Below are 14,709 nucleotides of genomic sequence, written 5' to 3'. Positions count from 1 at the left end.
GATATATGGCACTGGGTGGATATAAGGCACTGGGTGGATATAAGGCACTGGGTGGATATATGGCACTGGGTGGATATAAGGCACTGGGTGGATATAAGACACTGGGTGGATATAAGGCACTGGGTGGATATAAGGCACTGGGTGGATATAAGGCACTGGGTGGATATAAGGCACTGGGTGGATATAAGGCACTGGGTGGATATAAGGCACTGGGTGGATATATGGCACTGGGTGGATATAAGGCACTGGGTGGATATAAGACACTGGGTGGATATAAGGCACTGGGTGGATATAAGGCACTGGGTGGATATAAGGCACTGGGTGGATATAAGGCACTGGGTGGATATACGGCACTGGGTGGATATAAGACACTGTGTGGATATACGGCACTGGGTGGATATACGGCACTGGGTGGATATACGGCACTGGGTGGATATATGGCACTGGGTGGATATATGGCACTGGGTGGATATAAGGCACTGGGTGGATATATGGCACTGGGTGGATATAAGGCACTGGGTGGATATAAGACACTGGGTGGATATAAGGCACTGGGTGGATATAAGGCACTGGGTGGATATAAGGCACTGGGTGGATATACGGCACTGGGTGGATATAAGACACTGGGTGGATATAAGGCACTAGGTGGATATAAGGCACTGGGTGGATATAAGACACTGTGTGGATATACGGCACTGGGTGGATATACAGCACTGGGTGGATATACGGCACTGGGTGGATATACGGCACTGGGTGGATATACGGCACTGGGTGGATATAAGACACTGTGTGGATATACAGCACTGGGTGGATATACGGCACTGGGTGGATATAAGGCACTGGGTGGATGTACAGCACTGGGTGGATATACGGCACTGGGTGGATATAAGGCACTGTGTGGATATACAGCACTGGGTGGATATACGGCACTGGGTGGATATAAGACACTGTGTGGATATACAGCACTGGGTGGATATACGGCACTGGGTGGATATACAGCACTGGGTGGATATACGGCACTGTGTGGATATAAGGCACTGTGTGGATATACAGCACTGGGTGGATATACGGCACTGGGTGGATATACAGCACTGAGTGGATATAAGGCACTGGGTGGATATACGGCACTGGGTGGATATATGGCACTGGGTAGATATAAGGCACTGGGTGGATGTACGGAACTGGGTGGATATACGGCACTGGGTGGATATAAGGCACTGGGTGGATATAAGGCACTGGGTGGATATACGGCACTGGGTGGATGTACGGCACTGAGTGGATATAAGGCACTGGGTGGATATACGGCACTGGGTGGATATATACGGCACTGGGTGGATATAAGGCACTGGGTGGATATAAGGCACTGGGTGGATATAAGGCACTGGGTGGATATAAGGCACTGGGTAGATGTACGGCACTGAGTGGATATAAGGCACTGGGTGGATATATACGGCACTGGGTGGATATATAAGGCACTGGGTGGATATAAGGCACTGAGTGGATATAAGGCACTGGGTGGATATACGGCACTGGGTGGATATATACGGCACTGGGTGGATATAAGGCACTGGGTGGATATACGGCACTGGGTGGATATAAGGCACTGGGTGGATATACGGCACTGGGTGGATATATATACGGCACTGGGTGGATATAAGGCACTGGGTGGATATATGGCACTGGGTGGATATAAGACACTGGGTGGATATAAGGCACTGGGTGGATATATGGCACTGGGTGGATATAAGGCACTGGGTGGATATAAGACACTGGGTGGATATAAGGCACTGGGTGGATATAAGGCACTGGGTGGATATACAGCACTGGGTGGATATACGACACTGGGTGGATATACGGCACTGGGTGGATATAAGGCACTGGGTGGATATATGGCACTGGGTGGATATAAGGCACTGGGTGGATATATGGCACTGGGTGGATATAAGACACTGGGTGGATATAAGGCACTGGGTGGATATATGGCACTGGGTGGATATAAGGCACTGGGTGGATATAAGACACTGGGTGGATATAAGGCACTGGGTGGATATAAGGCAGTGGGTGGATATAAGACACTGGGTGGATATACGGCACTGGGTGGATATAAGGCACTGGGTGGATATATGGCACTGGGTGGATATAAGACACTGGGTGGATATAAGACACTGGGTGGATATATGGCACTGGGTGGATATAAGGCACTGGGTGGATATAAGACACTGGGTGGATATAAGGCACTGGGTGGATATAAGACACTGGCGTGGATAAAGGCACTGGGTGGATATAAGGCACTGGGTGGATATATGGCACTGGGTGGATATAAGGCACTGGGTGGATATAAGACACTGGGTGGATATAAGGCACTGGGTGGATATAAGGCACTGGGTGGATATAAGACACTGGGTGGATATAAGGCACTGGGTGGATATATGGCACTGGGTGGATATAAGACACTGGGTGGATATAAGGCACTGGGTGGATATATGGCACTGGGTGGATATAAGGCACTGGGTGGATATAAGACACTGGGTGGATATAAGGCACTGGGTGGATATAAGGCACTGGGTGGATATAAGACACTGGGTGGATATACGGCACTGGGTGGATATAAGGCACTGGGTGGATATAAGACACTGGGTGGATATATGGCACTGGGTGGATATAAGGCACTGGGTGGATATAAGACACTGGGTGGATATAAGACACTGGGTGGATATAAGACACTGGGTGGATATATGGCACTGGGTGGATATAAGGCACTGGGTGGATATAAGGCACTGGGTGGATATAAGGCACTGGGTGGATATAAGACACTGGGTGGATATAAGGCACTGGGTGGATATAAGGCACTGGGTGGATATAAGGCACTGGGTGGATATAAGGCACTGGGTGGATATATGGCACTGGGTGGATATAAGACACTGGGTGGATATAAGACACTGGGTGGATATAAGACACTGGGTGGATATATGGCACTGGGTGGATATAAGACACTGGGTGGATATAAGGCACTGGGTGGATATAAGGCACTGGGTGGATATACGGCACTGTGTGGATATACGATATTATACGGCACTGGGTGGATAAGGAACTGGGTGGATATACGCCACTGGGTAGATACGGCATAAGGAACAGGGTGGATATACAGCACTGGAGGGATAGGAATTGGTTGGATATACGGCACTGAGTGGACTGACCCCATCTAAAAAACAAATGCTCTGTAAGGTGTCAAATTTATTGTTATTGTTGTATTATTTGTCTTTCTCATCAGCCTCTCTCCTATTCATATCCCGGCCTCTCACTCAAATTAATGCATGGTTGCTAGGGTAATTTGGACCATAGTAACCAGACTACTGAAATTGCAAACGGTAGAGCTGCTGAATAAAAAGCTAAATAACCTGAAATAATAAAAAATAAAAAACAATTGCAAATTGTCTCTGAATATCCCTCTCTACATCATACTAAGAGTTCATTTAAAGGGGAACAAAACCTTTAGCTCCCTCTGACAGTAGAGCTGCTTCAGTGACGGAATTCTCCAGTTCCACATTCCATAGGAACTGCTAGAGGCACATATTCGGGACAATAGCAGGACCTTAATCTAAATCGCTCTGATCAATATCTTAAATACTGTTAGGCATGACTAACGTTTCCCATAATACCTTTCATTCCGAGGGTTTAGCTGCTATCCAGACAGATTATCCAATTAAAATGCACAGGAAAAGAAATGTTTTTGACAGACAGAGGCGGTGTTTTTCTAACCCAAAATAAGCACGAGGGCCTAATTATTAGCTCAGTGTTCTGTGAATGCCGAGCTTCAAACACTGGCCCAAAATAATCATCTACAGTAACAGAGTAAAAATAAACGGTAATTCCTCTCGCCTCAAAGGGGAATAACAGAAATGGAGTGAAAATAAATGGATTTTCCTGCTATAAACGAATGTTTGTGTGTGGCAGTGGGGGTTACCGGGTTAAAGGGTTAATGAACATTTCGCCGCAACTTGGAATTTTTGTGAAAGTTTCTCAATGGCGGCCGCTTATAGGAACGTATGGGGAGCAGCTCTCGCTTCCTGCACAAATCACGCCCTTCTCACGTCCCCCTAATGGCATCTGAATAGTTGTGAGACACATGGGAATCATTTAGCTCAACCCTGACACCCTGATTTATTCCAACTCCTCCGTTCAATGGACCTGCTCATTGTACATTGTAAAATCCTCCATGAACATCACACGTGTCAATCAAACAAACACAATCACAATGTATCGCTTGTAACCTTTAGGGCAGGGGCACACGAAGCTACTGGGGGAGATCAGGGAATCAATATGGCACCTCCCTCCTCCCATATGTATAAATACAAATATACAGAGAAGGAATGTTCTGGGCACACAATAAGCTATACCCTCATACTGTACTGTCTAAGGGAATCAATATGGCACCTCCTCCTCCCATATGTATAAATACAAATATACAGAGAAGGAATGTTCTGGGCACACAATAAGCTATACCCTCATACTGTTCTGTCTAAGGGAATCAATATGGCACCTCCTCCTCCCATATGTATAAATACAAATATACAGAGAAGGAATGTTCTGGGCACACAATAAGCTATACCCTCATACTGTACTGTCTAAGGGAATCAATATGGTACCTCTTCCTCCCATATGTATAAATACAAATATACAGAGAAGGAATGTTCTGGGCACACAATAAGCTATACCCTCATACTGTACTGTCTAAGGGAATCAATATGGCACCTCCTCCTCCCATATGTATAAATACAAATATACAGAGAAGGAATGTTCTGGGCACACAATAAGCTATACCCTCATACTGTACTGTCTAAGGGAATCAATATGGCACCTTCTCCTCCCATATGTATAAATACAAATATACAGAGAAGGAATGTTCTGGGCACACAATAAGCTATACCCTCATACTGTACTGTTTAAGGGAATCAATATGGCACCTCCTCCCATATGTATAAATACAAATATACAGAGAAGGAATGTTCTGGGCACACAATAAGCTATACCCTCATACTGTACTGTCTAAGGGAATCAATATGGCACCTCCTCCCATATGTATAAATACAAATATACAGAGAAGGAATGTTCTGGGCACACAATAAGCTATACCCTCATACTGTACTGTCTAAGGGAATCAATATGGCACCTCCTCTTCCCATATGTATAAATACAAATATACAGAGAAGGAATGTTCTGGGCACACAATAAGCTATACCCTCATACTGTACTGTCTAAGGGAATCAATATGGCACCTCCTCCTCCCATATGTATAAATACAAATATACAGAGAAGGAATGTTCTGGGCACACAATAAGCTATACCCTCATACTGTACTGTCTAAGGGAATCAATATGGCACCTCCTCCTCCCATATGTATAAATACAAATATACAGAGAAGGAATGTTCTGGGCACACAATAAGCTATACCCTCATACTGTACTGTCTAAGGGAATCAATATGGCACCTCCTCCTCCCATATGTATAAATACAAATATACAGAGAAGGAATGTTCTGGGCACACAATAAGCTATACCCTCATACTGTACTGTCTAAGGGAATCAATATGGCACCTCCTCCTCCCATATGTATAAATACAAATATACAGAGAAGGAATGTTCTGGGCACACAATAAGCTATATTCCTGATGTCAATGTTATGAATAGAGAAGAGGGGAAGGTAGAATTATACAGCAGTGACTCTGGATCTGACAGATGATCCTTTATATGGAGACTTATAGAATTCCCCATTGGAAAGCCCGGCACAAAGGAAAGTGCAGAAATATCGTCTGATCTGACCGGAGAAACACAAGACGTTACTTTGTTTGACAAAAGATAATTCCAAATCCAAATAACACAGGGGAGGAGGGAATCCTTTTCAAGTCTAATAAAAAAGGCCCTTTTTGTTGATTCTCCTTAATTGTAGGATTTGCTCCCGATATGAAACGTACAGAGGGGCTGGTCCCTAATGATGAAGTTAACGTGCACCTGCGACTGTGAACATCTGCCCTTATAATCAGTAAAACGCGGGTCTAATTCTCCCCAGCTCGGGAGTTTTCTATAAAGGTTTATGGGTTATGCTCAATGGGATCCTTATTGCAAACCATGTGGTTGCTATAGTTACTCACCCTAGCAACCAGGCAGGTGCATTACATTTACAACTGGAGAGCTACAACAAGAATGTGGTAATATTGGGGACCTTGCCTGCTGTGTTGTTTCTTCAGAAGAATTAAAAGGGAACTAAAAACCAAAAATTATTGAAAAAAGAAATTGTAAAAGACACTTTGCAATGTTCAATTAATTTCATATTTCTATGGTTTTTGTTATTTGTATATGTATTGCCATTGGCAGCAGGGTCTGTCCCTTTCTATTCTCTGTGCTGTGCTTATTTATATAAACAAGCTGCTGTGTAGCCATGGGGGCAGCCATTCTAGCACAGGATACACAGTAGATAACAGATAAGTACTACTATAGTTTATATAAACAAGCTGCTGTGTAGCCATGGGGGCAGCCATTCTAGCACAGGATACACAGTAGATAACAGATAAGTACTACTATAGTTTATATAAACAAGCTGCTGTGTAGCCATGGGGGCAGCCATTCAAGCACAGGATACACAGTAGATAACAGATAAGTACTACTATAGTTTATATAAACAAGCTGCTGTGTAGCCATGGGGGCAGCCATTCAAGCACAGGATACACAGTAGATAACAGATAAGTACTACTATAGTTTATATAAACAAGCTGCTGTGTAGCCATGGGGGCAGCCATTCAAGCACAGGATACACAGTAGATAACAGATAAGTACTACTATAGTTTATATAAACAAGCTGCTGTGTAGCCATGGGGGCAGCCATTCAAGCACAGGATACACAGTAGATAACAGATAAGTACTACTATAGTTTATATAAACAAGCTGCTGTGTAGCCATGGGGGCAGCCATTCAAGCACAGAATACACAGTAGATAACAGATAAGTACTACTATAGTTTATATAAACAAGCTGCTGTGTAGCCATGGGGGCAGCCATTCAAGCACAGGATACACAGTAGATAACAGATAAGTACTACTATAGTTTATATAAATAAGCTGCTGTGTAGCCATGGGGGCAGCCATTCAAGCACAGGATACACAGTAGATAACAGATAAGTACTACTATAGTTTATATAAACAAGCAGCTGTGTAGCCATGGGGGCAGCCATTCAAGCACATGATACACAGTAGATAACAGATAAGTACTACTATAGTTTATATAAACAAGCTGCTGTGTAGCCATGGGGGCAGCCATTCAAGCCATTCATCCTTTAACTTCACAGCTTGCACTTGCCCTTTCCCAGGCCATGTCCATTCCAACTGTGTATTTATTTAAATCACAGCTCCGACCCCTCTGATGACACCAGTGATGTATGTCACATGGGCAGAGATATAAAGTGACTGGAGGTGAGATATGCCCAGTGACATCACTAAAGAGGTTTGGACAGTGACATCACCAAAGGGTAAAATAAGTCAATATCAACTAAAGGCATCACTTCTGTGCACTGTTAATTATATTTACTATAAAAGCCTCTATTAAATAACTTTCCCGTAGGACTAAAATATCATTTCCAGAGATTCCCCAATCAGAGACAGAGACGTATCCCAAACAGATTGCAAATCTCTGACAATAGCTTTGTGCACTAATGGGCCTCAGCGTAAGAAGGAATATCTGTGAGGGATGTGGTTTGTGTGCGGCTCCCTTTGCGGAACGCGTTTTATGGCCGCTCTCCGGAGCTTCCTTGCGAATGTCAATAACTCATTACAAATATAGCAGAGAATATTTTTATTTTATTTGCTTTCTGGCTTGGAAAGTCAGCGGCCTCATAAATCATAAAGCTGTTATGGTGTTTACTTTGGACTTATTGAGCAGAAATTTCAGCCACCGCACAAACAGCATTGGAGAGTGTGGGGAGCACTGAGACTCTCGCTGTATGATCTCCCCTATTTCCTCTGGGACTCACATATACTGACTTTGTGCTCAATTAGATCTCTCTGTCTACTCAATAAGGCATTCACTGATTGTAATGGAAAAATATATGCGCCACATATAGTTTTATTTAACCTTATATAAAAAACTACCTGGGTAGGAGGTGCCATATTGATTCCCTTAGACAGTACAGTATGAGGGTATAGCTTATTGTGTGCCCAGAACATTCCTTCTCTGTATATTTGTATTTATACATATGGGAGGAGGGAGGTGCCATATTGATTCCCTTAGACAGTACAGTATGAGGGTATAGCTTATTGTGTGCCCAGAACATTCCTTCTCTGTATATTTGTATTTATACATATGGGAGGAGGTGCCATATTGATTCCCTTAGACAGTACAGTATGAGGGTATAGCTTATTGTGTGCCCAGAACATTCCTTCTCTGTATATTTGTATTTATACATATGGGAGGAGGAGGTGCCATATTGATTCCCTTAGACAGTACAGTATGAGGGTATAGCTTATTGTGTGCCCAGAACATTCCTTCTCTGTATATTTGTATTTATACATATGGGAGGAGGAGGTGCCATATTGATTCCCTTAGACAGTACAGTATGAGGGTATAGCTTATTGTGTGCCCAGAACATTCCTTCTCTGTATATTTGTATTTATATATGTTGGAGGAGCTGTTTAATTGCCATATTTTATTGCCAGTTTAAAGGGATATACAAGAAAGGCCATTGTATTCTCATTAACTTCAATGGACTTGTGACTCCTGGATGAGGTTATGGGAGTCAGTACTTGCAGCCCTTCAGCATCTTTACTTTCATGTCTACTATTTACCATTTGAGCACTTCAAGGATCTCACGGCCTTGGAAGAAACACAGCCCTGTTGTCTAGGATTTTCCATCTATAAATATTTATATGGCTCGGGCCTTCTGGCAACTTCATTCCTCTGCACAACTGCAAAGCTGTGCCCCAAATTACCAGCCATCCAGAAAGCAAATAAGCCCTTCAGCTCACACCTAGCACTGTTTTCTCTCCTTGGTCTCATATCCATCGGAGGGTTTTTCCAATTCCTCTGGGCCAATAAATAAACTCTCCTTAATCATTTATTAACATAGGAAGGTGCACCATCTGAGCTGGGATTAATAGACCAGTAACACCAGAACTGGAGATCACTAATGGGATCTGGCATAATATTAATTCCTATGCTATATAATATATATTCATTCCTATGCTATGCAATAGCCCCAACAGAGATATTACATCAATACTTAGTTACAAATGTAACAGCCTCTAGACGCCTCCTATAGCCTTTGATGAGTGTCTGGATTCTGGATGTGGCTATTTCTGACCATTGGTCCATACAAAATCTCTCCAGTTCAGTTAAATGTGATGGCTGCCGAGCATGGACAGTCTGCTTCAAATCATCCCATAGATTTTCCATGATATTCAAGTCGGGGGACTCCAGAATATTGGACTTGTCCCTCTGCATAAATGTCTGTAGATTTCCAAGTGAGTTTAGGGTCATTGTCTTGTTGGAATATCCGACCCCTGCAGTGTAACTTCAACTTTGTGACTGATGCTTGAACATTATCCTGAAGAATTTGTTGATATTGGGTTGAATTCATCCGACCCTGGACTTTAACAAGGGCCCCAGTAGTCCCTGAACTAGTCACACAGTCCCTGAACTAGCGACACAGCCCCTGAACTAGCCAAACAGCCCCTGAACTAGCCACACAGCCCCACAGCATGATGGGACCTCCTCCAAATGTGACAGTCGGTAGCAGGTGTTTTTCTTGGAATGCCGTGTTCTTCTTCTGACCTGCAAAGTGCTTTTTGTTATGACCAAATAAATCAAGTTTTGTCTCATCAGTCCAAAGCACTTATGACTAGTGATGGGCGAATTTGCGCCGTTTAGCTTCGCCGAAAAATTAGTGAATTTCGTGCGAAATTCGCGAAACGGCGAAAAAAAAACGGCGCCCGTTTTTTCGACGCCGGCGCCCGTTTTTGACGCTGGCGTCCTTTTTTGACGCCGGCGTTTTTTCGAAAAAAAAACATTTTTGACACCGGCGAATTTTTTCCGCGAATTTTCGCGGGCGTTTCGCGAATTTATTTGCTGGCGGCGAATTGCGCAAATTCGCGCCTGGCGAATAAATTCGCCCATCACTACTTATGACTGTGTCTTGTGTAAATGATCTTTTCCATACAACAAGCGAGTGTGTTTGTGTGAGTGCAGAAAGGGCTTCTCATCCCCCTGCCATACACATGTTCTTTGTGCAAATTGTGCTGAATTGTAGAACGATGTACAGATACACCTGCATCTGCAGCAAGATCTTCTTGCAGGTCTTTGGAGATGATCTTTGGCTTGTCTGTAACATTCTCACAATCCTCCGCATATGTCGCTCCTGTATTTTTCTTGGCCTGTCAGACCTGGGTTTTACAGCAACTGTGCCTGTGGCCTTCCATTTCCTCATTCCATTCCTTACAGTTGGAACTGACAGTTTAATAAACCTCTGAGATGCTTTTTGTAGCCTTCCCCTAAACCCTGATACTGAACAATCTTTGTTTTCAGATCTTTTGAGAGTTGCTTTGAGGATCCCATGCTGTCACTCTTCAGAGGAGAGTCAAACAGAAGCACAACTTGCAATTGGTCACCTTAATTACGTTTTCTCATGATTGGACACACCTGCCTATGAAGTTCAAGACTTAACAAGCTAATCCAACCAATTTGGTGTTGCCGGTAATCAGTAATGAGCAGTTACAGGCATTCAAATTAGCCAAACTACAAGGGTACCCACATTTTTGCAGTCAGTTTTTCACATTTGATTTAATTTCATACAATTGAATAATGCTTCAACAAAAATCTTTGTTCGTGGGAAATGAAAGACATACCACTGTTATCTTATTTGTTGAAAGTGGAGTAAATTATTATGCAGGCTGAGAGGGGTTCCCAAACTTTTTCATATGACTGCTATTCAATATGCTTTCTAGGAATCTTCTGTAGGAATGTTTTTAAGGCAATTTCATTACATGGTGTTACTGTCCCTTTAATGTTAAAAAAACACGACCTACCTCTGTCTGCAGGATGGCTGCTCTCTGCTCCTTTGCTGTCAGGGACTCCTTAAGCACCTCTATGTGTTGTTTGCAGTCAGAATTCTGATTGCCGAGAGTTTCCAGCTTGGTTTGTAAGGCAAGGAGTTCCGTCTCTTTCTTGGACAGCTCTTGCTTCAGCTGGTCAAGCTGTTGGCAAAGCACAAGTAGGGATTGTTAAAGTTTTAGGGTGGGGGGAGAAAACAAGCCCCTGCTGTGGGACAAAAATGCCTAAGGTATAATACTCGTATATTGTGGAATCAATTCGATATTTTCAGTAACGACATTAGAGATGTCTAACCAGCTGATTAATCTACAACTCCCAGCGTCTTGCCAACACTTCTGTCTACATTAAGGACAACCCTAAACTATTCTCATGCTCTGGAATAACTTCCATGGGCTATATTATATATACTGTACATTGTATATACCCAGCAATGTTCCACTGGAGTGTCAGAAGTGATACAAGACTTGCTCAGTGCTGCCTCTAGTGGATACCTGGGAAAAAGCTTCATAAATTGGGAAATTTTATGGTTTCTGCTCTGCCCAACCCATTCCATTTCTTCAGCAATTCTTTCTTGAAGGCCACTGTCACTCTATTATGGGTCTAAACCAGGTACAGGCATGGGATTCATTCCCGTTATCCAGAAAGCTCTGAATTTAAAAAAAAAAAAAGTCATCACCCATATCTTCTATTTTAGCAAATAATATAATTTTTAAAAAATGATTTCCTTGTTCTGTGTAATAATAAAACAGTAGAGTTATAATTAATCCCTATTATAAGCAAAGCCAGCCTATTGGATTTAGTTAATATTGACATGATTTTCTAGTAGACTTAGGGGGTTTACTTATTAAAATCTGAATGCCAAAAACTCGAAAAATTCTAATTTTAAAATCCAAATTTTTAGTAGAAAAAAAAAACCTCACATTTTTCATGATTTATTAAACTCCGATGGTATTATAAAAAAGTACTCCCGAGTTCATGTAGAAGTCAATGGCAGGTGTCCCGAAGATATCCTGATCTGCGCTGGGTTTCTTACATTAATCTGAAGATTTTGTCATTTTTGGGCAATACAGTAATCGGAAAAAAAAGAGTTTTCAGGCGTCAAATCCAAAGAATTTGCATGATTCAAAGTTTTTCACGATATTATCGAGTTTTCTTCCCGCACAGGAAATTTTTGGGGAAAAAAAAAAGTCAGAGTATTTTTCAGAAAATTATCAGAAATTTTAGGATTTTCATAAATAACCCCCTTAAGGTATGAAGATCCAATTTATGGAAACGCTTCAAGATCAAGATGAATGGGAAGCTGCATGGGCAAGTCTTCAATTAAAGCATGGTCTAATAACAAAGTGTAAATAGGTGGCAAAAATCTAAATTGCAGGAAGTACAACTGTGATTCTTTTTGTACATAACAGAGAAATGATAAAAGTCTGCTGATAAACAGGATTTCTGAGATATTTTTATGAAACCCACATGTCCATCACAAACACTTCATCTCGTCTTGAAGTAAAATTCCTTGAGTCCTTGAGACACAACCCAGAGAGTAAAATAAATTGCCACGTCACGCAAAGAACAATTTGCTTTTACTAAATATTTTATTAGGGTTTTTAGAGGGGATGGCAGTACAGAAACATGGTGAGAGAAGGGCACGATGGAGACAGAAGAGCAAAATAATACAGGTATGGAATCCGTTAACCAGAAAGCACCAAATTATGGAAAGGCCATCACCCAATGGCTCCATTTTATCCAAATAATCCAACATTTTAGAAATAATTTCCTTTTATGTGTAATAATAAAACAGTCGCTTGTACTTGATCCCAACTTTTTGGATAATTAATCCTTATTGGAGGCAAAACCAGCCTATTGGGTTTATTTCATGTTTATATGATTTTCTAGTAGACTTAGAGGGTTATTTACTAAACTCCAAAGGCAAAAATCATGAAACATTTTTGATTTTTTTTTATATAAAATCGGACTTTTAAAAAATCTATATTTTTTTGGAATTTATTAAAGCCTGAGAGTGGAAAAGTCTGAATCAGAAAATCCGGCATCTCGGACCTGTTGAGGTTGCATATAAGTCAAAGGGAGATGTCCCAATGATTTTTTGATGTGCGCTGGGTTTCGTGCAATAACCCGAAGTTTTCGGGCAAAAAAACATAAGAAATGAGAGTTTTCGGGAGACAAACCCAAAAAAAATCATGAAAATGTGATTTTTCACAATTTTTTCAGATTTTTTTCCCACAAACGAAATTTTCGGGAAAGTGTATTAATAAATAAGCCAAAAAACCTGTGCGGATTTGTTACGGGCTTTTTTCAGAAAATATTTAGCTAAATTCAGACTTAAATAACCCCCTTAATGTATGAAGATCTAAATTACTGAAAAATCCATTATCCGGAAAACCCCAGGTCCCGAGCATTCTGGATAACAGGTCCCATACCTGTACTTAATCCCAACTAAGATATAATCAATCCTTATTGGAAGCAAAACCAGCCTATTGGGTTTATTTAATGTTTATATAATTTTCTAGTAGACTTAAGGTACGAAGATCTAGATTATGTAATGATCAATTATCTGGAAAACTCCAGGTCCCGAGCATTCTGGATAACAGGTCCCATATCTGTACTTAATCCCATCTAAAATATAATCAATCCTTATTGGAAGGATTATAAAAATCTCCACTGGCCGGTGGAGGGGGCGGGAATAAAGGGGCGGGTCCTGATGGCAAAGGGGGTGGGTTGTTATGATAAAGGGGCGGATCCATGGTGCTGATTGGCTGGGTAGGTCGTGTCGTCAAAGGGGCGGAGCCATGGTGCACTTTTTGGAAAGAAGTCGGTAGGAAAAAGGTTAGTTTTGACCAGACTGGGGGCAGGCCAGAGGCCTTTGTTAGGTGTATTACAAATTTACCGGCAGCTACCTTGCGGGTAAATTTGTAATACCGGCCCCGGCCTTGGCAGGTGTTTTACCGGCTAGGCCGGTAAAATATCGGCTAGGTGGCAACACTAATTGGAAGCAAAACCAGCCTACTTGGATTTATTTAATGTTTATATTATTTTCTAGTAAACTTTAGGTATGAAGATCCAAATTACAGAAAGGTCCACTATCCAGAAAACCCCAGGTTCCAAGCATTATGGATAACAGATCCCATACCTGTAATAACAGTGCAAGATAGAAAAAGTTGGGTAAGTTGAAGCCAGCAGGGCAAGATGGTTACTGTACAATAAGATGGAAACAGTAGGGAAAGTAGAAACATAAAATGAAGTTGGTTGGGCAAGATGGTGACAATAAAGCAAGATGGAGACAGCGGAGCAAAATAAAAACAATAGGGCAAAAGAGAGACAGTTGGGCACATGAAGTTAAAAGAGCAACAATGAGACAGTATGGGAAGATAAAGACAACAGGTCAGATAACTGACAGCTGATAGGAGGGAAAATGAAGAATATCAGGGCAATATGGTAGAGCAATGTGAGAATGGAACACAAAGATGGTAACATCAAGACAACTCTGTAACAGTAAAACTTTGTATTACTATTATCCAACCTACAGATCTTCAGCAGTTGATGAAGTCCAATAACTCCATGAATTCAGAAAAGCCAAAGGCCGTTGGGTCTATTGCTGTGATGGCCTA

The 14,709-nt window shown here is 41.9% G+C and overlaps 1 protein-coding gene across 15 annotated transcripts in view; it reads right to left on the bottom strand.

Annotated features, from left to right (window-relative positions):
- LOC108704587 (ERC protein 2) overlaps nucleotides 1–14,709 on the bottom strand; it is a 497,481-nt gene that overhangs the window by 401,087 nt on the left and 81,685 nt on the right. For all 15 annotated transcript variants that reach the window (XR_005961048.1, XR_005961047.1, XR_005961049.1 and 12 more), the window contains one exon: nucleotides 11,065–11,232. Coding sequence is in view for 1 of the 15 variants with exons in the window: in XM_041561864.1 (XP_041417798.1) it covers nucleotides 11,065–11,232 (168 nt within the window). In the remaining 14 variants the exon portion in view is untranslated. The remainder of the gene's footprint in view (nucleotides 1–11,064; nucleotides 11,233–14,709) is intronic.

This window comes from Xenopus laevis, chromosome 4S, assembly GCF_017654675.1.
Source record: "Xenopus laevis strain J_2021 chromosome 4S, Xenopus_laevis_v10.1, whole genome shotgun sequence".
NCBI classification, from domain to species: Eukaryota; Metazoa; Chordata; class Amphibia; order Anura; family Pipidae; genus Xenopus; species Xenopus laevis.
The sequence above is the reverse complement of the archived record's forward strand: the minus strand, read 5'-3'. Positions and strand labels throughout refer to the sequence as shown.